The 25732-nt window shown below is 46.3% G+C and overlaps 1 protein-coding gene across 5 annotated transcripts in view; it reads right to left on the minus strand.

Moving 5' to 3' along the window:
• UNC13D (unc-13 homolog D) overlaps window positions 1-25732 on the minus strand; it is an 876342-nt gene that overhangs the window by 135653 nt on the left and 714957 nt on the right. For all 5 annotated transcript variants that reach the window (XM_069200183.1, XM_069200186.1, XM_069200185.1 and 2 more), the window contains exon 31: window positions 13378-13501. In XM_069200183.1, the coding sequence (XP_069056284.1) occupies window positions 13378-13501 (124 nt within the window). The remainder of the gene's footprint in view (window positions 1-13377; window positions 13502-25732) is intronic.

A 25732-nucleotide genomic window follows, 5' to 3' on the forward strand; every position in this document is an offset into this window, starting at 1 on the left:
GAGTATGCTCCGCAGAGTGATACAATGGCAATGTTGATGGTCTTTGGCGCTTTGTTTTCATTGTCGTCGAGAAGAAACCTGTTGTCATCGACGGGGACATCACCAATATCGTCGTCACTGGAAACATCGTCGACGGTGTGCTCGACGACGATAGTACCGTCGACGGAGCATCGTCGATGGAAGCTTTGTTGACGGAGGCACCGTCGATGGGAGCATCGTTGTGAAATCGATTGTCGACTGGAGTTTCGTCTACAAGAGTAGGGTGATGAAATGGGGCATCCCGTAGACAAGGATGATATAGTTGTCGACTAGGATCTTGCAGCCGCTGCCGTCGACACTGAAAACGTGACCACAACCGGCGTCAGTAATGAAATAGCCGTTGACGAGAGTACTGTAGACAATGGTGGCGTCGACAGTGCTGAACTTAGCTTCTTAAACTTGTGGAGAACCTTAGGAGGTGGAGTAGCCGGTTCAGAAGCAGTCTTTTTTAGTGATTTTGTGAGGGTTTCTGTGCATGCTTTCTTCCTCTGTGGAGACCTATGACTTTTAGCAGATGTCTCTGCTGATTTGTGCGCCATTTTCTTAGGTGGCTCTTGAATATCTGAGCCTTCATGCTTTCTCTTCACAGGTGTTTTAGGAGCAGAAATAGAGGAGGAGGCACTGTCCTCATCAGAGGCTGAGTGTCCAGTCTTACCTCTTTGAAGCCACAACAGCAGGCGACCCTCTATGTCTTTCAAAGTCTTTCTAGAGAACTTTCTACATATTTTGCAGTCCTTTGTTTTGTGGCTTGGATATAGGCAGTAAATGCATTCCTCAAGTGGATCATCCACATATAATCTTTTCTTCAAGCAAGAGGCACATGATCTAAAAAGGCCTTTCCTCGTTGTCTCTGACATGGCAGCCAGTTTGAAACACCAGTGAAGAAAAGAAATGTAGTAGAACTGAAGTAGTAGATCTTCTGAGAGAAAATACTGAGCAGAGCTCCAAGGAGACTCCTCAGCACAATGTGCAGTGGAAAATCTGAGGGAAGGCAGCCCCTCACAGGAGGCTCTAAGGGGTGAGGCAATCTGATTGGTTCAAATTTGAGTTTGGGTCTGGGTCTATTTTACAAAACGACTATGATAGGTTATTCTATTGAGGCTTAGGTTATATATTCCACCGGGGACTCCCATCTCGACGACGGGGAAGTATTCAAGCATGTGGATCTATGAAAGTTCCAATACTGGAGTAAGTATCTTGACCGCTAGCATCTTGGAGTTCTTCATACCAGTTTTCCTAATCATATTGTGAGATATAATAATTCCGTTCATCATAATTGTCATTGCCCGAGTCAGTGCTGAAAAGACTGTTTAATAAGTGGCATCGGGAGAGGTCGGATTGGTGCAGTCTCAGAGTCAAACTGGACTATGGAGCTCGTTGTCCAACCTTGATGGATTCGTCATCGGTGTCCATGTCCCTGAAATTGGTGTGTGGACCATGGCTCCAGAAGAGGGGCTCGGATTGGATCCAGAGGTGTTGAAACAGGCTTGAAGGATCTAACTGGCAGCAAGGGCGAACACATCTACAATACCCCAAGTGGATAGCCTCTCAGCTCATTGGGGCCTAAAAGCACATCAGACGGACTCAACGAGTTATAGCATGGCTGCGTGGAACTTTTTGATCTGTTGTCGAGTGGCAGACACCCTGGAAACCCCAGTTGTGCCGTAAACGGTTGCAGGATTGACTCAGAAGTTGACCGACTCCAGGAGTGAGATCAAAATCCTCAGCACTTCCTCTGCACCTGCTCTGCAAATGCAAATGGCAAGAGGGGGTGGAGTCCCACTTTGGTTTCTTAGGCTTCATTTTAGACTGAATGGATGATTTGGATCACAAAGAAGACTGACCTTGTAAGCGGCTCTGGAGACTCTTGAAGTGGGCCCAAGTATGAACTTGGGACTCGGACCATGATTTAGACCAGTCTCAGCTAGGAGTCATCTTATGCTTGGCAATGTAGTTTCACCTTGCAGTCCAGTATGACTTTCCAGTTCATGGAAGCACAGTCACTGCAGGCATTGGTGTTGTGACTCAACCCTAGACAACTGATGGGGATGTGTCACAGACATTTGTTTGTGACAGTCCCTACAGAACTTAAAACCTGTCGTTTTAGGGGGTGACATCGCTTGCCGACTGCAGATTTGGTGAAATGTTGAGTAAGGGATCATTGAGAGACAAAATAAAGAACTCTAGATCTTCGTCTCCTGGCATGGAAGGAAAGGAACTGACGTCAGCACACAGAAGTGGCGCCTGTATAGGCTCTACACATCATTTCCTGAGTGGAACAGCATCAGTGTGGAGTACCACAGCACCACCTACTGGTGCGCTGAGGTACTGCTGAAGAGTGTCTGGATCCAGTCAGATGCCTGGGGACTATTCAAAAGGTGAGCAATATGTAACTAGAAATCTCTATTAGAATCTGCAGTTGGAAGTATCCATCAGAAACATAACATTGAATTGATACCAAAGTGGTACCCAGGGGGGAGAGAGGGAATGGAGGTGTCAAGGGAGTGGACTCAGGCTAAGACGTCCTACAGGGCCGAGAGAACTGACCATCAGACCTGGCTGTCAAGGCATTAGTGCTTCATGAACGTATGCACCAACACTCACGTAGCAGCCTGGCAGATATCAAGAACAAACACCCGTCATGACAATGACATACTAGTGGCCATGCCTGTCGTGGGATCGACTCTCAAGCCTTTAAGGGACTGCTGTTTAGCCAGAACATAGCAGATCTTTACGCAGAGGACTATACACCTTGATAAGGGTATGCTTCTGTACCACCCTACCATTCTCTGCACCTCAGAAGCACATGCAGAGCTGACCATCTGTTACTCTTTTATCTGGGTGATGTAAAAGCTCAGCACCTGCTTTGGATCAAGGCAATGTAGCCTCTCTTCCCCTTTTGAAGGATGAGGTGGAGCAAAGAATTCTGGTACGGTGACAGACTGGAAAACAATGAATGGTGTTACAACTTTAGGGAAGGTATTCAACACCAACTTGTCTGGAAAAAACATAGTGTAGGGTGGGTGTGCTGACAGCACCTGCAGCTCAATCACACTATGTTCAGATGTGAAGGCAACAAGGAAAACTGTTTTTAGCATCAAGAGCATTAAAAAGCATCTGTGAGAATAGGTTTGAAGGCTGTACACTTCGAGAATACCAAGTCCAGTTAAAGTTACACTGGGTCATCACAAAAGGTTTGGGAGGAAACATATCAAACCTCTAATGACACGCATCTCAACTGGTGACTTGAACAGGGATGCTCAGTCTGGCAAACCCCAGAAAAGACAAAAGGGCTAATAAGTAACCTTTCAGTCCTTTTTGGGATAAGGAGAGACTAAACAAAAGAACGCAGGAAAGCTTGGCCTGTATGAGGTGGATGTCTTGGGGACCAAACCAGGCAACAAACCTGTCCTGGCAGCTAGAGCACATGGAGTTCGTGGAAGAGCTTTTGGCAACAAGGGTAGCATCCACCACCTCAGTCAGCAACTCAAACATATTTAGCTGCCACTGTTCAACTTAATGCGTGGAGGTGCAAAAAAGACTTGGATGCATGGCTCTCCCTCTGCCTTACTGCTGTCTCCTAACGAATGACTTGGAAGAAAAGGTTAAGTGCAAAATTACTGACAATATGCATTCACTAGGGAGATGAACAGATCTAGTCAGGGCTCCCCCAGACGCCTGCATAACGTTGGGATTGAGAGGCCACTATTTATCTGCCAGACAGCACCTTTTCAGTTCGTCCACTTGGATGTTCAAGGATGACCGTACCAGGTGGTTGACAACAAGGATGATTTTTTGCTTTTCCAGCTACCTCCAGAGGTGTAGGATCTCCTGACAGAGGTCCTAGGATGCCATTTCACTCTGCTTTGTTGCAGTACCAACTAAGGCAGTGTTGTCCGTGGGAAGCTGCACTAGCCTTCCTTTGAGGACCAAATGGATAGTTCAAAGCTGCAGAGGTTGATTTGGAACAGGCTGTCAACCACAGACCATAGGCCTCTGATCTCCACGTTCCACAGGTGACCAAAACTCTACCACTCAGACCAGTGGTGTTGCGTCTACCAAAATATTTAACCTCTTGGTGGGAAGGGACAGTAGCCTGTTAAACATCAGATTGGTACCTGACCGTAACCACTGCAGATCCTGAGCAGGCTCCCTTATGATCCAAATTAGTAGGAGAGGCAGCCCTGATGCTGAGCTCAATGGGTACTGATGTTCCATTGCAGGGCTTGCATATGCCACCTGGTAGTGTGAACAAGGAGGATGCACAAAGCCAAGAGTCCACAAAACCCCAGAGCCACCCTCACTGAGACCCAGAGGTGACCTGAAACATCTTGATCATACCCCGAATATCCTGGACTTGCTGTGGTGGAGCGAAACCCTTGAAAGTCACCATGCCTAGAAATGCCACAGTTAATGGAGTCTCTGTGTGCGGCTCAAGTGGGAATTCAGCCCATTGATGGTAAAACCCAACAATGTTAAGACCTCAGCTGTCATCGTGAGGTGGTCCACAACTGCGTGTGTCAAGCCCGTTCTTAGCAGCCAGTCGTCAAGGTACGAGAATATATGTACTCCCTACCCTCGAAGATAGGCAGCAAACACCACCATCACTGTTGTGTACACTTGATGGGCTGACGTAAGGCCAAAGGAGAAAATGGCAAATTGAAAGCATTCCTCGCCCACCATGAACTACAGGTAATGGGCTATGGGTCAGTAGGATGGGCGTATGATTTCTGCAAGTCAGTGACACCATCCAGTCTGCTAGGTCTAGGGCAGATAGAATAAGAACCAGTGTAAGCATTTTGAATCTGTCTTTGTGCAGTTAGAAATTTGAGAAGCAAAGTGGCGCTCTAGCTCTGAGGTTTCAGTCCTCCTTCAGACAAGAGAATAGAGTGAATAGCATATTTTACCTTTCTACGAGTCTGATACCCAGTCAGTGGCACAATTGGAAAGTAAAAGAATTATCTCCTGCTTCAGGATTGATAAGTGTTTTTCTAGATAATTTGCTATACTGTGGAAGGAAGATCAGTCAGGGAAGAAATTAAAAATAGGGTGTAGCCTCTTTCAGATTTGTAACATCTGCCCGGTGTGATGGATCTTCAGCCAAGGAGGCAATACTGTATCCTGCTTCCCACCAGCCAGATATGAATTGTGGAGAACAAACTAAAGGGGCTTGGTAACCCCTGCAGCAGGAGAAGGGGAAGTTGAAGACTACAGGCCCTGTTGCCTCAGTGCGGTGTCTGCCAGTACTGCGCCTGCAGCCCTAGAATGACTGGGCTTGTCTCCTGCACCACTAGTTGGGAAGGCTGACACTACATGTGGGCCAGTCCAAGGATAACCAAGAATTTCCTGAAGTGGAGGGGTTATTTTTTTACTGGCTTCAATAGCCCTAAAGAGCGTGCTGTTGTTCAGCTATTATGACATCTTTTGAGCGCAGAGTGTGCCTTAGCCCATGAAAGGGCATATCCATTATTGACGCCAGCACATTACTAGACAATCCGGTAGACCGCTCAATGTAAGCCTCCTAAGCACAACACTGGTGTCAACTGCCATGCCATGGCAGTCAGTGATGTCCAGTCCTGCACAGATTATATACTTTGCTGGATTCAGTCCAAGTATTATTTGAGCCAGAGAAGCTCATAGGTCCTCCTACTGGCAAGACCTCACCGGCTATGTCCCATAAAGCATGTGTTTACCTTCCAGTAAGCAAACCACATTTATGGACCTAAATGCAAGGCTTTTGGATGAAAACACCCACCTACTAAAAGTGTCAATGCTTTTGAAATTCCTATATGGAGAAGTTATCAGGAAGAAGTTAAGGCTGCTAATTGAGGTCTTCACAATTAGACTTGCCATTGTAGGATTCTTAGTTAGAAAATCTCGATCACCAGGCCTATATTGCCAAGCTACTGGCTGATTTAACCCCTAGTATGCCTTGGACGAGGTGATCTCTAGACACCAGGGATTTTTTTATTTTATTATTTCATAAAGAGAGCAGCCCCTTGGGCAAGGCCTGCTCTCCAGGGGGGCAATTTATTTTTTGGCAGAAACCCCCGTAGACACCAGGGATTTTTTTATTTATTTATTATTATTTGTGGGGAGCGACCCCTTAGGCAAGGGCCGCTCCTCAGGGGGCAAATTATTTCTAGGCCATTTCTGCCCTCCCTGGTGTCTTGTGGTTTCTGCCCCCTGGGGGGCAGAAACCACAAGACACCAGGGATTTTTTTTTTTATACTAACGCATAAGGGGAGCGGCCCCTTTGGCAGGGGCCACTCCCCGGGGGCAAAATATTTTTAGGCCTTTTCTGCCCCCCCCGGGGCGGAAACCTCTAGACACCAGGGATATATATATTTTTTATTTACTTTATGTTTAGGCCATTTCTGCCCCCCTTGGGGGCAGATCAGCCTATTTTTGTTAGGCCAATCTGCCCCCAAAGAAGGGCAGAAACCTCTAGACACCATGGATTGGTGTGTGTGTTTTGTTTGGAGCGGGCAGCCCCTTAGGCAAGGGTCTCTCCCCATGGGGGCACATTACTGTTGGCCATAACTGCCCCCCTTGGGGGCAGACTGGCCTATTTAGGAAGGCCCATCTGCCCCCAAGGGGGGCAGAAAGCCCACCAGACCAGGAAAGATTTTTTTTCAAAATAAGGGGTATGGCCATACCCCCACCCCAAATAAATGGGGCCAAAGTTGTTCTGCCCACCAGTGGGCAGATTGGGCAATTACCCCCCGATCCACACCCCGGGGGGACAGAAAGTATACTAGATGCCAGGGAATACAAAAAATAAAAGAAAATAGTGGGGTGGTGGCTACCAACCAGTATGGGCCTGGTTATGCCCCCACCCGAACTGAAGGGGCTAACAGTCTTTCAGCTCTCCCCCGCACACTAAAACATCTTATCCCATGGCAAGCAAGAGGACATTTGATTATTTTTGTTTTTTGTTTTACATTTGGGCCATGAGAGCTGGGTAATTCTCAAAATCGTGCCACTTGGAATGGTGAGGGCTGCACTTTTTTTACTTTGGGATGCTGCCATGTACAAAAATCCACAAGACCTGGACACATCTGAAAACTAAACATCTAGTTGATTCCAGGGTGGTGTGCTTCACATGCACGCCGCACCATTTCCTCACCCACAATGCCCTGCAAACCTGCAAATTTGCTGGAAAGCACACATTTTTCCCACATTTTTGTGATGAAAGCTTCCGCAATCTGCAGTAATCCACAAAATTCCTACTACCCAGCATTGTCTCATCTATACCGATAAAAGTTCTGCTGCACTTGTGATTTTTTAGCTAGATTTGCGGTTTGCTGAGGATTCTGGGTAAGAAATTATTGGGGTATCCACGCAAGTCACACCTCCCTTCACTCCCTCAGTGTCTAGTTTTCAGAAATGTCTGGGTTTGGTAGGTTTCCCTAGATGGCTGCTGAGCTCAGGACCAAAAACGCAGGTGACCCCGCAAAAACAGGTAGTTTTCTATTTGCTAATTTCGATGTGTCCAGATAGTGTTTTGGGGCACTTCCTGTTGCGAGCACAAGGCCTACCCACACAAGTGAGGTACCATTTTTATCTGGAGAATTGGGGGAACGCTAGGTAGAAGGAAATTTGTGGCTCCTCTCAGATTCCAGAACTCTCTGTCACTGAAATGTGAGGAAAAAGTGTTTTTTTAGCCAGATTTTGAGGTTTGAAAAGGATTCTGGGTAACAGAACCTGGTGAGAGCCCCACAAGTCACCCCGTCTTGGATTCCCCTAGGTCTCTAGCTTTCAAAAATGTGCAAGTTTGGTAGGTTTCCCTAGGTGCCGGCTGAGCTAGAGGCCAAAATCCACAGGTAGGCACTTTGCAAAAAACACCTCTGTGTTCTGTAGAAAAATGTGATGTGTCCACGTTGTATTTTGGAGCATTTCCTGTCGCGGGCACTATGCCTACCCACACAATTGAGGTACCATTTTTATCAGGAGACTTGTGGGAACGCTGGGTGGAAGGAAATTTGTGGCTCCTCTCAGATTCCAGAACTCTCTGTCACCGAAATGTGAGGAAAAAGTGTTTTTTTAGCCAAAGTTTGAGGTTTGCAAAGGATTCTGGGTAACAGAACCTGGTGAGAGCCCCACATTTCACCCCGTCCTGGATTCCCCTAGGTCTCTAGTTTTAAAAAATGCACAGGTTTGGTAGGTTTCCCTAAGTGCTGGCTGAGCTAGAGGCCAAAATCCACAGGTAGGCACTTTGCAAAAAACACCTCTGTTTTCTGGGGAAAAATGTGATGTGTCCATGTTGTGTTTTGGGGCATTTCCTGTCGCGGGCACTAGGCCTACCCACACAAGTGAGGTATCATTTTTATTGGGAGACTTGGGGGAACATAGAATAGCAAAACAAGTGTTATTGCCCCTTGTCTTTCTCTATATTTTTTCCTTCCAAATATAAGACAGTGTGTAAAAAAGATGTCTATTTGAGAAATGCCCTGTAATTCACATGCTAGTATGGGCAACCCCAGAATGCAGAGATGTGCAAATAACCACTGCTCCTCAACACCTTATCTTGTGCCCATTTTGGAAATACAAAGGTTTTCTTGATACCTATTTTTGACTCTTTATATTTCAGCAAATTAGTTGCTGTATGCCCGGTATAGAATGAAAACCCACTGCAAGGTGCAGCTCATTTATTGGCTCTGGGTGCCTAGTGTTCTTGATGAACCTACAAGCCCTATATATCCCCGCAACCAGAAGAGTCCAGCGGACGTAACAGTATATTGCTTTCAAAACTCTGACATTGCAGAAAAAAGTTACAGAGTAAAACGTAGAGAAAAATGTCTGTTTTTTTCACCTCAATTTCAATATTTATTTCAGTTGTTATTGTCTGCAGGAAATCTTTGTAGGATCTACACAAATTACCCATTGCTGAATTCAGAATTTTGTCTACTTTTCAGAAATGTTTAGGTTTCTGGGATCCAGCATTGGTTTCACACCCATTTCTGTCACTGACTGGAAGGAGGCTAAAAGCACAAAAAATCGTAAAAATGGGGTATGTCCCAGTAAAATGCCAAAGGTGTGTTGGAAAATTTAGTTTTCTGATTCAAGTATGCCTGTTCCTGAAAGCTGGGAAGCTGGTGATTTTAGCACCTGAAACCCTTTGTTTAAAAAAAAAAAAACGAACTTTTCACTGTATTTTGGCTAATATCTTGGCCTCCTTCAGGGGAACCCACAAAGTCTGGGTACCTCTAGCATCCCTAGGATGTTGGAAAAAAAGGACGCAAATTTGGCGTGGGTAGCTTATGTGGACAAAAAGTTATGAGGGCCTAAGCAAGAACTATTCCAAATAGGCAAAAAAAAGCTTGGCACAGGAGGGGGAAAAGGCCTGGCAGCGAAAGGGTTAAAGGAGGGTAAGAACAAGGCTTGGACTAAGTAGATATCATTGAGACCAATGATGTCCGCCATGGTTGAGGACTTCTGACAGAACGTTTGTTTTATGTCAGTGGAAGGAAACTGTAGATCTAGCATCTCAGGTGCTCTGCGGACCACTGCAAACAAGGGCCTTTCTTCTGTTGGTGGCTCATGTGGGAAGTCAAGCTCCATTTCAGGGGAAATTTCTAGCCCACTGGCGTTTTGTAAATCCAAGTATTAAACATCATCACTGTAGTGAAGGGAATGTAAATCATCACCTCCTCCTCATCAGCGTCAATGTCCAGGGAGACCCTATATGTCTCTTGAATAGGGTTTGGTTGATTTCATTTGATTTGACAAGTTATAAAGTGCATGTATGGGACTTTACCAGCTACTTTGAAAGCCAAACTGTCCTGGTACAAGAACTGAATACAAAGGGCAATGGAGAAAGGCAACAGAACCCAACGACTCATCTTCACTGAAACAGTGGGGTTCTTAACTGTTTATAAAAATGCAGGTCTCGAATTTCTACCCAAACTTAGTAAGTAATGCTAAAGGAACAGCATTCGACAGCTTCGTATTTGAAGACCAAGGACCTCATGTCCAAAACTTTTTTTGGATATCTCAAACGCGTCCCTTCCAAATACTGATTCGCAGTGGTATGTATTAATGATTAGCGACCAAATTATGTTTGCAAAACCTTTATTTTTTTACCGATTACTGAAAGGAAGTGATACCATTCACAAATTCCCCTTTGAGAATCTTAAATAAAATGTTTAAGAACAAGCAATAGTCTCACAGAGCTCTGACTCCTTTTTAAAAATTACCATAAATATTTATTTTTTGTTTTTAAAACACATCCAATTTTCCTCTATGCAAAATGGGCTCCATTTGAAAAAAATACTTTATTTCAAAGCAATCACAGACATGGTGGACTGCTGACCCCAGCAGGTTACTGTCCCTGTGATGGCTATCATTCCTAATGCAAAAAAAGAACAGATGATTGATGGAATGCAGATCAAATCAAACATTCCCCCGTCACAGATCTGGGTTTAAGCCATCGTTTTTTTGCTCACCTTGCTACCCCAGTTTGGTCCCAGCCATATGCAAATCAGTCTTAACCCTGTTTCCAATGGGAACAGTGTAGCATGAGCAGCCAGATCAGCTCCTCCCTGGAATGCAAACAAGCATCCCAGGACCGGTTTCGGGGTATCACCCCTCATCAGACAGGCTAGCTTGAATCTAGTGGCACAGTGAGCACGGGACCCACGTTTGGGCATACCCTTCCCATTTAGGGTGACAATAGCAAAAAGAACAGATGATGGACAGAATGCAGAACAAATCAAACATTCACCCCTAGTCACAGATCTGGGTTTAATCCATCTATTTTTGCTCACCATGCCACCCGTTTGGATCCAGCCAAATGCAAATCAGTCTTGGCCCTGTTCCTCATGTGAACAGTCCAGTGCAAGCAGCCCGGCAAGGTCTTCCCTGGACTGGAAAAAAGCATCCTGGGACCGGTTTCAGGGTATCACCCCTCATCAACCAGGATAGCTTAAATCCAGTGGCACAGTAAGTGCGGACCCATGTCTGGGCCTGCCCTTACCACTTAGGGCAACAAAAGCAAAAAGAACAGATGATGGATGGAATGCGAAATAAATCAAACATTGACCCCAGTCACAGATTTGGGTTTAATCCATCGTTTTTTTTGCTCACCATGTGACCCCAGTTTGGACCCAGCCATATACAAATCAATCTTGACCCTGATTCCCATGGGAACAGTCAAGCCCGAGCAGCCAGGCCAGGTCCTTCCTGGACCAGAACAACCATACTGGCACCGGGCTCGGGTATCACTCCTCATGAGCCAGGCTGGCTTGAATAGTGCCTTGAAGTGAATGTCTAATAAACTGGAGGCCTATAAAGCTTAGCTAGACCGTGCAAGATGGGCATAAACTTCTTGCAATAACTGAAGTATGTGCACAAGGTATTTGGGTAAGCCCATATAAAGAACTTTGCAATAATAAATCTTGGAAAGGATGAAAACTTGAATAATGTCTTTCCTGCAGGAAGGTTAAATAAAAGGGAAACTCTTCTTGATTATTCTCAGGAGGTTAAAACAAGTCCAGCAGGTAACAATTATATATTCCTTGAAAGATAGGCTTGAATGCACCCATATACCCTAATTTTGGGCCTCAGGTGAAGGGGTTGGTAGAGTGCTGAAAAATGTTGGCAACAATTCTTGAGGCAACACTGCCCTTGCTCAAAAGACCACAATCTCAGTTTTCTCCCAACTAAGGACAAAGGGAGTTAGTCGCAGTTTTCTTAGAGTCAGAATTTAGCCTGGGGTCAGAGTCAGAGCCAAAAAGACAATGGAGCATCTGATGATAGTTGTGTGACGGCAGAGGTACGAGCTTAGAGTCTGCCTGCCTAATGATTGGTTATACGTTTGTGATCTCATAGCACTACATCAGTCGGATTTGGGCCCACATCAGTTTTTTGGTCTGCCATGGGTGTCAGGACCAGATCATCTATTGAAGGTGGTGGAGTTGATACCTGTGTGGAATTTGGGGCTGGACATTAAGCAGGTAGTGGGGTCGGTTTGGACACAGTAACATGTCACAGGGGAACAGAGAGCATCAGGAGAAGGCCGATTGGTGGTAATACGGATGGAGGCCCCTGCAGCTCTGTGGAATCCAGAGGTATATCAGAAGGGGCTGGAATCAAAGCAACGATTTGCAATATGGCCTTGTGGAAGGCTGCTATTTGCTGTGGGATCAACAACAGCCCGGAGAGCTCAAAAGTGAATTGGGATCAGCTCAGGAATTGGTTCAGAAACTTGGGATTTTTTCAAAGAGTATAGTGTTTATCTTGACACCCTTACATTTCCTCTTTTAAGCTAGATTGGTGGGATGAGGTTGAGTCCTTCTCCGTCTTTTTCATTTTTGCTAGGACTTGTGCTTTGACTTACTCAAAGACTCTGAGCAGAAAGGTGATAATTCGAAAGGCCACGTAACTGAGCCTGCGACTTAGAGAGGGAGTGAGGCCCGAGGTTCAACCCCAAACCCTTTTTGTGTTCACTGATTCGCTTTGCCTTCTGGTCCTGAATATCAGGGGTGGCTTAAACAAGGAGAATAAGAGGGCTGGGGAAACTGTGGGGTGAAAACCATACAAAGGCTGGGAGAATTTCACAGGCAAAGATTTGTGGACTGATAGCACATGTAGGCTCGTGGTTTCCCTTGGCTGAGGGGATATATACGAGGATACATGAGTAGCTGGCTTAACAGCATAGTTTACACGAGAGACAGGAGCAAGGAGGGAATGAAAGTTAGGGGAAAAAGCAGCTTGGGCTTAGGGCCTAAGGGAAAATCTGCAGGCAATGATTTGTGGGCTGAGAAGATTTCTGGGACTTGGCAGATAACTGGGTTGCAAAGGTGTGGGTAGCAGTGAATATATGGGCCATTAGGATAATTAGATACTGAGTAGGTTTAGAGCCAATTTGGGAACTGCAGGAACAAAGTATCACAACTATATGCATAAGGCCTGGCCTGATAGTGGGTGGGTCAAAATCAAAATGCAACACAAACAGGACATTTCTTATTAAATATACAATCCTCAACCATATAAGATTCAAGAGCTAGACTCTAATTACTACTACTCACTACACTAAAGAGCAACTAATACCATGGATCTTTGTAACTGTGAAGAGTCTTATATGGAAAAAGCTTAGCTGGGGAATCTACCAATTTTGGTACACAAAAGTGTGCTCCATCAGTAATTCACTAGCACTGCATTTCGAGTCTTAGAATAAGACAGTGCCCTACTGTGTTTGCCTTATTTTTCAAGGTAGTATCCCAAGCCCATTCAGATCTTGTCCAAGGTTCAGTAACTGAAGGTCTCACTAGTTTAATGAACAGGACATTAGACCAACAATTGGCAAAATCTATGCGGAGCTGGCGACATACGTACAACTCAAACGCTTCATCAAACAGTGGGTGCAAGTCATTCTTCTTGCATTGCGTTGTCCGTGGCTCCACCATGGGGAACACATGCCGTGGCTCCATGGTCAACTGGACGAAGGGGTCACTAGATCCTGGTGGAGCATAGAGAAGAAAAGAGAGAAACACATAGTGAGCAAGTTTCTGTGAGGTGTGTGAACCCCCAAAGTAGGGGTGAATTGTTATTTTTATCATTCCTAGTCTGAGACACCAATACCGTGGACTGATCTGTAGCCCTAATAGATGAAGTTATCTTTCCTTTGTGTGATGGTTTTCCATCAAGTGAGTCACCAAAAGGGGACTGGAGTACTATACGTCAATAACATTAACATGCAGCTACACATGCAATCAAACATATATGTATGTATGTATATATATATATATATATATATATATATATATATATATATATACACACACACACATATATGGAAAATGTCACTTACCCAGTGTACATCTGTTCGTGGCATGTTCCGCTGCAGATTCACATGCTATGCACAGGTCCTGCCATCTAGTGTTGGGCTCGGAGTGTTACAAGTTGTTTTTCTTCGAAGAAGTCTTTTCGAGTGAAGGGATCGAGTGACTCCTCCTTTTCGGCTCCATTGCGCATGGGCATCGACTCCATCTTAGATTGTTTTCCCGCAGAGGGTAAGGTAGGAGTGATAGAGTGTAAAGAAATAGATGTCCATGCAATGGAATAGAGATATATATACATATGTACAAATTGAAGTGTAACTTAAACGGCTACAGGCTACCAGGGAGGAGGGAGGGCGCAGGTGAATCTGCAGTGGAACATACCACGAACAGATGTACACTGGATAAGTGACATTTTCCAGTTCGATGGCATGTGTAGCTGCAGATACACATGCTATGCATAGACTACAAAGCAGTTCTCCTCCCATAAGCGGTGGTCAGCCTGTAGGAGTTGAAGTTGTTTGAAATAGTGTTCTTAGTACAGCATGTCCTACTGTGGCTTGTTGTGTTGCTAACACATCTACACAGTAATGCTTGGTAAATGTATGGGGTGTTGACCAAGTGGCTGCTTTACAGATTTCTGTCATTGGTATATTCCATAGAAATGCCATTGTTGCTCCTTTCTTCCTGGTGGAGTGTGCCTTTGGTGTTACTAATAGCTGTCTTTTTGCTTTTAGGTAACAGGTTTGGATGCACTTTACTATCCATCTGGCTATTCCTTGTTTTGAGATACGATTACCAGTATGGGGTTTTGGAATGCAACAAATAACTGTTTAGTTTTCCTAAATGATTTTGTCCTGTCAATGTAATACATTTAGGGGGTGATTCCAACCCTGGCGGTCCGAGACCGCCAGGGTTGGGGACCGCGGGAGCACCACCAACAGGCTGGCGGTGCTCCCATGGGCATTCTGACCGCGGCGGTACAGCTGCGGTCAGAAACGGAAAACCCGCTGCCCTGGGGAATCCTCCATGGCGGCGCAGCTTGCTGCGCCACCATGGGGATTCCGACCCCCATACCGCCATCCTATTCCTGGCGGTTTTGGCCGCCAGGAACAGGATGGCGGTATGGGGTGTCGTGGGCCCCCGTAACAGGGCCCCACAAAGATTTTCAGTGTCTGCCATGCAGACACTGAAAATCGCGATGGGTGCAACTGCACCCGTCGCACCCCTTCCACTCCGCCGGCTCCATTCGGAGCCGGCATCCTCATGGAAGGGTGTTTCCCGCTGGGCTGGCGGGCGGCCTTCTGGCGGTCGCCCGCCAGCCCAGCGGGAAACCCAGAATACCCGCGGCGGTCTTTTGACCGCGCAGCGGTATTCTGGCGGTTCCAGCGAGGCCGGCGGCTTCCGCCGCCGGCCGGGGTCAGAATGACCCCCTAAAGCCCTTGTTATGTCTAATGTATGTAGCGCTCTTTCTGCTACTGATTCTGGCTGTGGGAAGAAGACTGGAAGTTCCACTGTTTGATTTATATGAAACGGTGAGACGACTTTAGGTAGGAATTTTGGGTTTGTGCGAAGTACGACTTTATGTTTGTGTACTTGTATAAAGGGTTGTTCAATAGTGAATGCTTGTATTTCACTAACTCCTCGTAATGAAGTGATTGCAACGAGGAATGCAACTTTCCATGTTAGATATTGAATCTGACACGAGTGCATGGGTTCAAACGGTGGACCCATGAGCCGTGTGACTACAATATTGTGATTCCATGAAGGCACTGGTGGTGTTCTTGGAGGTATGATACGTTTTAGTCCTTCCATGAAGGCCTTGATGACAGGGACTCTAAATAGAGACTTGTTTTGTATATTTTGTAAATAGGCTGAAATAGCTGTGAGATGTATTTTAACGGATGAAAAAGCTAAATTTGCTTTTTGTAGATGAAGTAAGTAACCTTTAAATGTCTTGTATGGATGCGGAAAGAGGTGTTGTGTTTGGATTGGCAGTAAAAGACAAACCTTTTCCATTTGTTTGCATAGCACTGCCTGGTAGTGGGTTTTATTGCTTGTTTAATTACTTCCATACATTCTGGTGGAAGATGTAGATATCCAAACTCAAAGACTTCAGGAGCCAGATTGCTAGATTGAGTATTGCTGGATTGTGGTGCCTGATCAGTTGTTTGTTTTGTGTCAACCGATCCGGCCTGTTTGGTAGCTTGATGTGTGGTACTAGTGATAGGTCTAACAATGTTGTGTACCATGGTTGACGTGCCCACGTTGGCACTATAAGTATGAGTTTGTTTTGACACAGTTTGTTGACCAGAAAAGGAATGAGTGGGAGAGGGGAAAAAGCGTAAGCAAATATCCCTGACCAGTTGATCCATAGAGCATTGCCCTTGGATAGAGGGTGTGGGAACCTGGATGTGAAGTTTTGACATTTTGCGTTCTGGCTGGTGGCGAATAGATCTATGTCTGGTGTTCACCAATGGCGAAGGAACTTGTGAAGTACCTGGGGGTGAATTTACCACTCGTATGTTTGCTGATGATCCTGACTGAGACCGTCTGCTAATTGATTGTGAATCCCTGGAATGTACTGTGCTACAGGGTGAATGTTGTTGTGAATTGCCCAATGCCAAACATTTTGTGCTAGAAGACAAAGTTGTGATGATTGGGTTCCTCCCTGTTTGTTAAAGTAGTACATTGTAGTCATATTGTCTGTTTTGATGAGAATGTGTTTGTGAACGAGAAGAGGTTGAAAGGCTTTTAGTGCTAGGAATACAGCTAGCGATTCTAAGTGATTTAAGTGAAGCTGTTTGTGTTTGTTGCCTCATTGTCCCTGAATGTTGTGATTGTTGAGGTGTGCTCCCCATCCAATCATTGATGCATCTGTTGTAAGTATGGCTTGAGGCACAGGGTCCTGAAATGGCCACTCTTTGTTTAAATTTGTGGAATTCTACCACTGAAGCGAGATGTGTGTTTGGCGGTCTATCAACACTAGATCTTGAAGTTGACCATGTACCTGTGACCACTGTTTTGCAAGGCACTGTTGTAAGGGCTGCATGTTTAGTCTTGCGTTGGGGACAATGGCGATGCATGATGCCATCATGCCCAACAGTTTCATGACAAATTTGACTGTGTAATGTTGGTTTGGCTGGATTTGTGGTAATATGTTGTGGAATGATTGTACCCTTTGTGGACTTGGGCTTGCAAGTGCTGTTTGGGTGTTTAATGTGGCTCCTAAATACTGTTGAACCTGCGCTGGTTGTAAGTGAGATTTTTGGTAGTTTATTGAGAACCCTAGTGTGTGTAGGGTCTTTATTACAAAACGTGTATGGTATTGGCACTGTGTTTGACTGTTGGCTTTTATTAGCCAGTCGTCGAGATATGGAAAGACATGGATATGTTGTCTTCTTATGTAGGCTGTGACTACAGCAAGGCATTTTGTAAATACCCTGGGAGCTGTTGTTATCTCGGAAGGTAACACTTTGAACTGGTAATGTTTTCCTTGTATTACAAACCTGAGATATTTTCTGTGTGCTGGATGGATGGGTATGTGAAAATACGCATCTTTTAGATCCAGTGTTGCCATAAAATCTTGTTGTTGTAACAGTGGGACTATATCCTGTAGTGTTACCATGTGAAAGTGTTCTGACAGGATGTAAAGATTGAGAGTTCTGAGATCTAGTATTGGGCTCAATGTTCCGTCTTTTTTGGGAATGTGGAAATATAGGGAGTAAACCCCTGTTCCTTTTTGATGATGTGGTACAAGCTCTATGGCTTGTTTGAGTAATAATGATTGTACCTCTGCTTGCAACATTGAAATGTGTTGGGAGGAGAGTTTGTGTGGTTTTGGAGGTATATCTGGAGGAATTTGTGCGAACTCTATGCAGTAACCATGTTGGATAATGGATAAGACCCAATTGTCTGTTGTGATGGGTAACCAGTGTGTGTGGAACTTTTGCAGTCTTCCTCCCACAGGGGAAGTGTGGTGAGGGAAGATGTAGAGCAAGTCACTGCTTGGTGTGTGTGGTGTGCTTTGAGGGCTGATATTTTCCCCTAGTTATGGGAAATTGTCCTGTGTAGGTTCCTCGAAACCCCCCTCTTTGGTATTGTGGCTGGTAAGAGGGTTTGGATTGTGAGGTAGATGCCTCGGATGTTTGGGCTCGAAAGCCTCCGCTTTACTGAGGCTTTCGAAATGAGCCTCTGTATTGTGTTGAGTAAAGCACCCCCATAGCTTTATCAGTGTTGGCGTCCTTTTTCATTTTCTCAATGGCTGTTTGTAGGAAGTAGGCTCTGTATGTACTATTTCAAAGTAAGAAATAGCATGCACAGAGTCCAAGGGTTCCCCTTAGAGGTAAGATAGTGGCAAAAAGAGATAATTCTAATGCTCTATTTTGTGGTAGTGTGGTCGAGCAGTAGGCTTATCAGAGGTAGTGTTAAGCATTTGGGGCCAGATGTAGCAAGCCTTTTGCGCCTCGCAAACTGCGAAAAATGCCTCACACGATGCAGAGTCACATTTTGCGAGTCGGTACCGACTCGCAAAATGTGATTCAGACTCGCAAATAGGAAGGGGTCCCCATGGGACCCCTTCCCCTTAGTGAATGCCACAAAAAATATTTTTTCAGAGCAGGCAGTGGTCCTATGGACCACTGCCTACTATGAAAAAACCGAAACTAAATGGTTTCGGTATTTTTTCTTTTTGCAGCTCGTTTTCCTTTAAGGAAAACGGGCTGCAAAAAGAAAAAAAAAAACTGCTTTATTCAAAAGCAGTCACAGACATGGTGGTCTGCTGTCTCCAGCAGGCCCCCATTCCTGTGAGTGCCTAGACTCGCTATTGGGTCGCAAACTACGACCCACCTCATTAATATTCATGAGGTGGGTCTTTGCGACCCCATAGCGAGTCGCAGAAGGTGTCTGAGACACCTTTCTGCATCTCGAATTGCGAGTTGCAATTTGCGAGTCGCTATGACTCGCAAATTGCAAGTCGCAATTGTATACCTACCTACATCTGGCCCTTGGTGTACACACACAGGCAATAAATGAGGAACACACACTCAAAGACAATTCCAGGCCAATAGGTTTTTGTATAGAAAAATATATTTTCTTAGTTTATTTGAAGAACCACAGGTTCAAGATTTACAAGTAATACTTTAAATGAAAGGTATTTCACTTAGTTAACTTAGGAACTTTGAATCAGCAAAATAGCATGTACAGTTTTCACAAAAATGGCAATAAGCTATTTTAAAACTAGACAGTGCAATTTTCAACAGTTCCTGGGGGAGGTAAGTGTTTGTTAGTTTTGCAGGTAAGTAAACCACCTACAGGGTTCAAAGTTGGGTCCAAGGTAGCCCACCATTGGGGGTTCAGGGCAACCCCAAAGTTACCACACCAGCAGCTCAGGGCCGGTCAGGTGCAGAGGTCAAAGTGGTGTCCAAAACGCATAGGCTTCAATGGAGAAGGGGGTGCCCCGGTTCCAGTCTGCCAGCAGGTAGGTACCCGCGACTTCAGAGGGCAGACCAGGGGGGTTTTGAAGGGCACCGGGGGGGACACAAGTCAGCACAAAAAGTACACCCTCAGTGGCACAGGGGCGGCCGGGTGCAGAGTGCAAACAGGCGTCGGGTTTGCAATTGGTTTCAATGGGAGACCCAGGGGTCACTTCAGCAAAGCAGGCAGGCAAGGGGGGGGGGGGAGCTCCTTGGGGTAGCCACCACCTGGGCAAGGGAGAGGGCCATCTGGGGGTCGCTTCTGTACTGGAGGTCGGATCCTTCAGGTCCTGGGGGCTGCAGGTGCAGTGTCTTTACCAGGAGTCGGGTTCTTAGAAGCAGGCAGTCGCGGTCAGGGGGAGCCTCTGGATTCCCTCTGCAGGTGTCGCTGGGGGGGCTCAGGGGGTTCAACTCTGGCTACTCACAGGGTCGCAGTCGCCGAGGAGTCCTCCCTGTAGTGTTGTTTCTCCGCAGGTTGAGCCGGGGGCGTCGGGTGCAGAGTGCAAAGTCTCACGCTTCCGGCGGGAAACGTGTTGTCTTTAAAAGTTGCTTCTTTGTTGCAAAGATGTTTCTTCCTTGGAGCAGAGCCGCTGTCCTCTGGAGTTCTTGGTCCTTTTAGATGCAGGGTAGTCCTCTGAGGCTTCAGAGGTCGCTGGACCATGTGGAACGCGTCGCTGTTGCAGTTTTTCTTGAAGTGGGGAGACAGGCCGGTAGACCTGGGGCCAAAGCAGTTGGTGTCTTTGTTTTCTCTGGAGGGCTTTCAGGTCAGCAGTCCTTCTTCGTCTTAGGTTGCAGGAATCTATCTTGCTTGGTTCTGGGGGCCCCTAAATACTCAATTTAGGGGTGTGTTTAGGTCTGGAAGGTTAGTAGCCAATGGCTACTAGCCCTGAGGGTGGCTACACCCTCTTTGTGCCTCATCCCTGGGCGGAGGGGGGCACATCCCTAATCCTATTGGGGGAATCCTCCATCTGCAAGATGGAGGATTTCTAAAAGTCCGATTCACCTCAGCTCAGGACACTTTAGGGGCTGTCCTGACTGGCCAGTGACTCCTCCTTGTTTTTCTCATTATCTCCTCCGGCCTTGCCGCCAAAAGTGGGGCCGTGGCCGGACGGGGCAGGCATCTCCACTAGCTGGAGTGCCCTGGGGTGCTGTAACAAAGGGGGTGAGCCTTTGAGGCTCACCGCCAGGTGTTACAGTTCCTGCAGGGGGAGGTTAGAAGCACCTCCACCCAGTACAGGCTTTGTTACTAGCCACAGAGTGACAAAGGCACTATCCCCATGTGGCCAGCAACATGTCTGGTGTGTGGCAGGCTGGTAAAACTAGTCAGCCCACACTGGAAGTCGGGTATGTTTTCAGGGGGCATCTCTAAGATGCCCTCTGGGGTGTATTTCACAATAAAATGTACACCAGCATCAGTGTGCATTTATTGTGCTGAGAGGTTTGATACCAAACTTCCCAGTTTTCAGTGTAGCCATTATGGTGCTGTGGAGTTCGTGTTTGACAGACTCCCAGACCATATACTCTTATGGCTACCCTGCACTTACAATGTCTAAGGTTTTGCTTAGACACTGTAGGGGCGTAGTGCTCATGCACCTATGCCCTAACCTATGGTATAGTGCACCCTGCCTTAGGGCTGTAAGGCCTGCTAGAGGGGTGACTTATCTATGCCATAGACAGTGTGAGGTTGGCACGGCACCCTGAGGGGAGTGCCATGTCGACTTAGTCATTTTCTCCCCACCAGCACACACAAGCTGGCAAGCAGTGTGTCTGTGCTGAGTGAGGGGTCTCCAGGGTGGCATAAGACATGCTTCAGCCCTTAGAGACCTTCCCTGGCATCAGGGCCCTTGGTACCAGGGGTACCAGTTACAAGGGACTTACCTGGATGCCAGGGTGTGCCAATTGTGGAAACAAAGGTACAGGTTAGGGAAAGAACACTGGTGCTGGGGCCTGGTTAGCAGGCCTCAGCACACTTTCAAATCATAACTTGGCACCAGCAAAGGCAAAAAGTCAGGGAGTAACCATGCCAAGGAGGCATTTCCTTACACTGTATCAACCTGTATGCCAAACAGCTGGTTTTCATTAAATGGCATGTTAAGAACAGCTTGCTAGATTTCAGGTTTAAAGCCTGACGACCGAAGCCATGCATGTCGTCTAATGGTGACAGCTGTATTAATAGTTCTTGCGGCTGTGTCTGCAGAGTCTAACGCTGACCTGATTTGATTATTGGTAATGGCCTACCCCTCCTCAACTATTTGCTGGGCTCTTTTCTGTTGATCCTTGGGGAGATGCTGGATGATGTCTTTCATCTCGTCCCAGTGGGCCCTGTCGTATCTAGCCATTAGCGCTTGGGAATTGGCTATACGCCATTGATTAGCCACTTGTGATGCTTCTCTTTTACCAGCAGCATCAAATATTTTGCTTTCTTTAACTGTTGGCGGTGCGTCACCAGACGACTGGGAGTTGCTGACCACTACGGAATCTGGGGGTAGCTGTTGGGTAATAAAAGCTGGGTCAGAAGGAGGCGGCTTATATTTCTTTTCTACCCTAGGAAAGATTGCTCTTGCCTTAACTGGTTCCTGAAAGATTTGATGTGCATGTTTTAACATGCCAGGAAGCATGGGTAGACTCTGGTAGGTGGCGTGAGTTGAGGACAACGTAGTAAATAAAAAATCATCCTCAAGAGGTTCTGTGTGCATGGCTACGTTATGGTATGACACTGCCCTAGCTGAGTGTATGAGGTGCTATCCTCTGGGGGTGATGGCTTTGACGGATAGCACTCTGGACTATTGTCAGAAATGGGATCATCATGAAGGTCCCATGGGTCGACCTCATCCTGGTGTGACTCTGCAGAGTGTACTGGAGGCTGTGCAGTGGGGGTAATAGGTGGAGAGACAGTTAGTTGGGGAGAATGAGGAGGTGACTGGTGAGGTGAGAACTGAGGAGGTGGAGATTTTTGGCTCGGTTTTGGCACTTTAGCCGGTGGCTGGCCAGTGTCCAAATGTCCTTGAAAGGCCAGCTTCCTCTTTGTTTTTAGAGGAGGTGCAGTGAGGATCTTGCCAATGTCTTAATGAATTTGGATTCTGGCCTGTTTTTCATCAAATTCCTCCATTTGCGTAAGTTCTTCCGCAAATCTATGGCTTTCTTTCAATTGCTTGGAAAATCTATGCTTCTCTGTATATATGGGTCTTTTCGGCTCTGAAGCTGGTTTCCTCTGGATCGAAAGGCCTGGAGTAGACGTTGGCCTCGGCTTCGACTCAATGGGTCGGTGCTTAAGTATTTTGGAGCCTGTGCTTCGGCTCGAGTCCGAACGCTTTGGTGGCGTGGCCTTTCTTGGTGCCGAAGTTGTTGCTTGGTCACGGCAGTCTTTTTACGGGTGGAGCCATGGCCTTCCGGCAGTGACGTCCCCGAGGCCTTGTGTTTGGGCTTGGACTGGGTAGGGGCAGGTGTACTCACGTGCTGGCCCGCTTTTATTGGTCTGTTGTTGTCGGACTCGTGCTCGGAGTCAGACCCCCGAATGGAGACTGCGGTGTGGATCATCTCCTCCTCTTCTGCGTTGAGGCGTTCAGTGCTTCTCAACGCCATTTCCAACCTTCGCGCTCTTCGGTCTCGTAGAGTCTTTTTCGAGCGGAAGGATCTGCAGGCCTCGCAAGTATCCTCTTGGTGGTCTGGAGATAGACACAGGTTACAGACTAGATGTTGGTCCGTATACGGGAACTTGGCGTGGCATCGAGGGAAGGATCGAAACGGGGTCCAGTCCATGAGGCTTCGACAAGACTTTGGTCGGGCCGACCAGGCCCGAGTTGGGCGCGGGTGCCCCGAAGGGCAAGTAGAGATCTGTATCTGCCGGTACCGAAGTGTCGATGATAGATGGTACGCGAACGAAAACAATACCGACGAATTTAGAGTTTGTAGTACTTTTCCGACTCGAACAACCGAAGTGAAAAGAAACACGTCCAAACCCGAAGGCGGAAAGAAAACAATCTAAGATGAAGTCGATGCCCATGTGCAATGGAGCTGAAAAGGAGGATCCTGTGACTCGAAAAGACTTCTTCAAAGAAAAACAACTTGTAACACTCCAAGCCCAACACTAGATGGCAGGACCTGTGCATAGCATGTGTATCTGCAGCTACACATGCCATTGAACACATATATATATATATATATATAATCTTGCTTTCAAGAAACTAAAACACAAGTTACTTAAAATTGGTAACATTTTTGTGATAGAGACTACACATACAGCAAGCAGTAGACTGGATGTGGAAACAATAAAATACTCTCTTTCAGGCATCACAAAAGAATAGTCCATGTGTGGAACCTCATAGGCTTAATCAAACATGATAATGGTGTGAAGACAAAATACAAAAAAAATATTATTGTATAACAACGCCACATCCGCAGAGGAAAGCAGGAGAATGGCAGACAGTAATCTACAGTAAACTATACATCAGGAAAAAAGTATGAAAATTAACTTGAACTTTTAACTGATGCTTCTTTCTGCAAGTCTCATTTTCAGAAATATTCACGTAGCACTTACCATTTAATGTAGACAGTATAGGGAAGAATATCAGCCAGCTCATTTAACCAAGATCAGCTACAGACCTCAGTACTAAAATGTGCCTCCTTTCTTGACTTGATGCCTAGATGAACAAGTTACTTACTTTCCGTACCCGCTTATATGGAAGGGAATCTATTGAACCGCAGATCCTTACCTTAGAATTATCCCCAGCTGCCAGACTAGAACTGGATATTGTTTGAAAGTGGTACCCCATGCATTGGTAAGTGGTGTCGCTGAACTCTGCATCACGTTGGCGGCTGCCCAGAAGTGACATGGGCAGTGCAAATATATAAGCACCACCCCAGCGTACTGACAGTTTCTTTTTGTGACTTTCAAAGCCAGGAGGATGGAGCCACCAAGAATACTGATGACGGGTATGGAAAACTAGGACCCTGAAAGGAGAAAAATCCTGCCCCTAGAAATCTGTGCGCAGGGTGTAGAGAATGGGTGGCTTAGTAAGGAATCTGCGGCTAGATAGTGTTGCTACTAGATTAGGCATTACTGAAGGTATGTAATTTATTCATCTGATAGATACTTCTAGCTGCAGATTCCTTACCTTAGAATAGATACCCAAGCAATACCTCCCCTAGGTGGGTATGCAAAACCGTTTCACACTAAAAAGTCCTGCAAAACCAAACAAGCAAAGTGCCCATCCCAACAGACCTGACTGTCCAGGCAGTAGTGCTTGGTGAACGTGTGCAGAGAAGCCCACATTGTTACCTGGCAGGTGTCCATGACTGGAACTCTGCATGCTAACACAGCAGTCACAGCCTTAGCTCTTGTATAATGAGCACGCAAACCTTCAGGGGATTGCTTCTTGGCCAGTGTGAAGGAGATTTTAATGTTTAATCCATCAGGAGATGGTCAGTTTCTGCACAGCCCTCCCCTTCTTTGCTCCGACATACCCCTGGAAGAGTTGGTCATCCACCCGGAACTCTTTCATACGGTCATGGTAGAATGACAATGCTCTTTTTGGGTCTAGTTGGTGGTGTCACTCCTCTTCCTTAGCGGGATGCGGCAGAGCGTAAAAGGCAGGCAGAGTGATGTACTGGCCTACATGAAAGGGAGTCACAACTTTTGGCAGGAAGGAAGCTCTAGTGCGAAGAACAAACTAGTCTGGGAAGATGTTTAGGTACAAAGGCTTAGATAACGAAGCCTGGAGCTCACTGACTGTCGGGAAGATGTTATTGGCACTAAGAATGCCTTCTTGATGGTAAGGAGCCTGAGAGGACAGTTGTGCAGTGTCTTAAAAGGAGTGCACGTCAGAAAGGTGAGCACTAGATTGAAGTCCCACTGAGACATGATGAAGGGTGAAGGTGGAAATTTGTGTTGAAGACCTTTCAAAAACCTATTCACAACAGGGGATTTGAACAGGGATGGCTGATCTGGCAACCACAGAAAGGAAGAGATCGCAGAAAGATAGCCCCTTAAGAGTACCTAGAGTAGAGCCCTGCTGGGCAAGTAAAAGAATGTATAGTAGGACCTCAGAAACAGGAGCAGAAAGGGAGTCAACAGACTTATCGGTGCACCATGCTTATGTCTTCCCACGATAGATGTATACCGTTTTGGTGGAGGGATGCCTCGCTGCCAGGATGACATTACAGACTTCGTGAAGAAGGTCATAAGCTGATAAATGCTGCTGCTCAATCCCCATGCAAGAAGGCCGAGAGTGGACAGGTTCGGGTGAAGAACTCTCCCCTGCTGAGGCAACAGAAGATCCTTCCAAAGGGGCAGTAGCAGCCTGGGATGCCAGACTTTCCTTGCCCAGTCCGGAGCCACAAGGATTACTTGGGCCCGGTCGTTCCTGATCTTAGAGCTGCTGTAGACACTCCAGCACGCAAAACTGCAGACATTGTGCATTCTCGGCGGAGGCAAACAGA

Source organism: Pleurodeles waltl, chromosome 7, assembly GCF_031143425.1.
Source record: "Pleurodeles waltl isolate 20211129_DDA chromosome 7, aPleWal1.hap1.20221129, whole genome shotgun sequence".
In the NCBI taxonomy this organism is placed as follows: Eukaryota; Metazoa; Chordata; class Amphibia; order Caudata; family Salamandridae; genus Pleurodeles; species Pleurodeles waltl.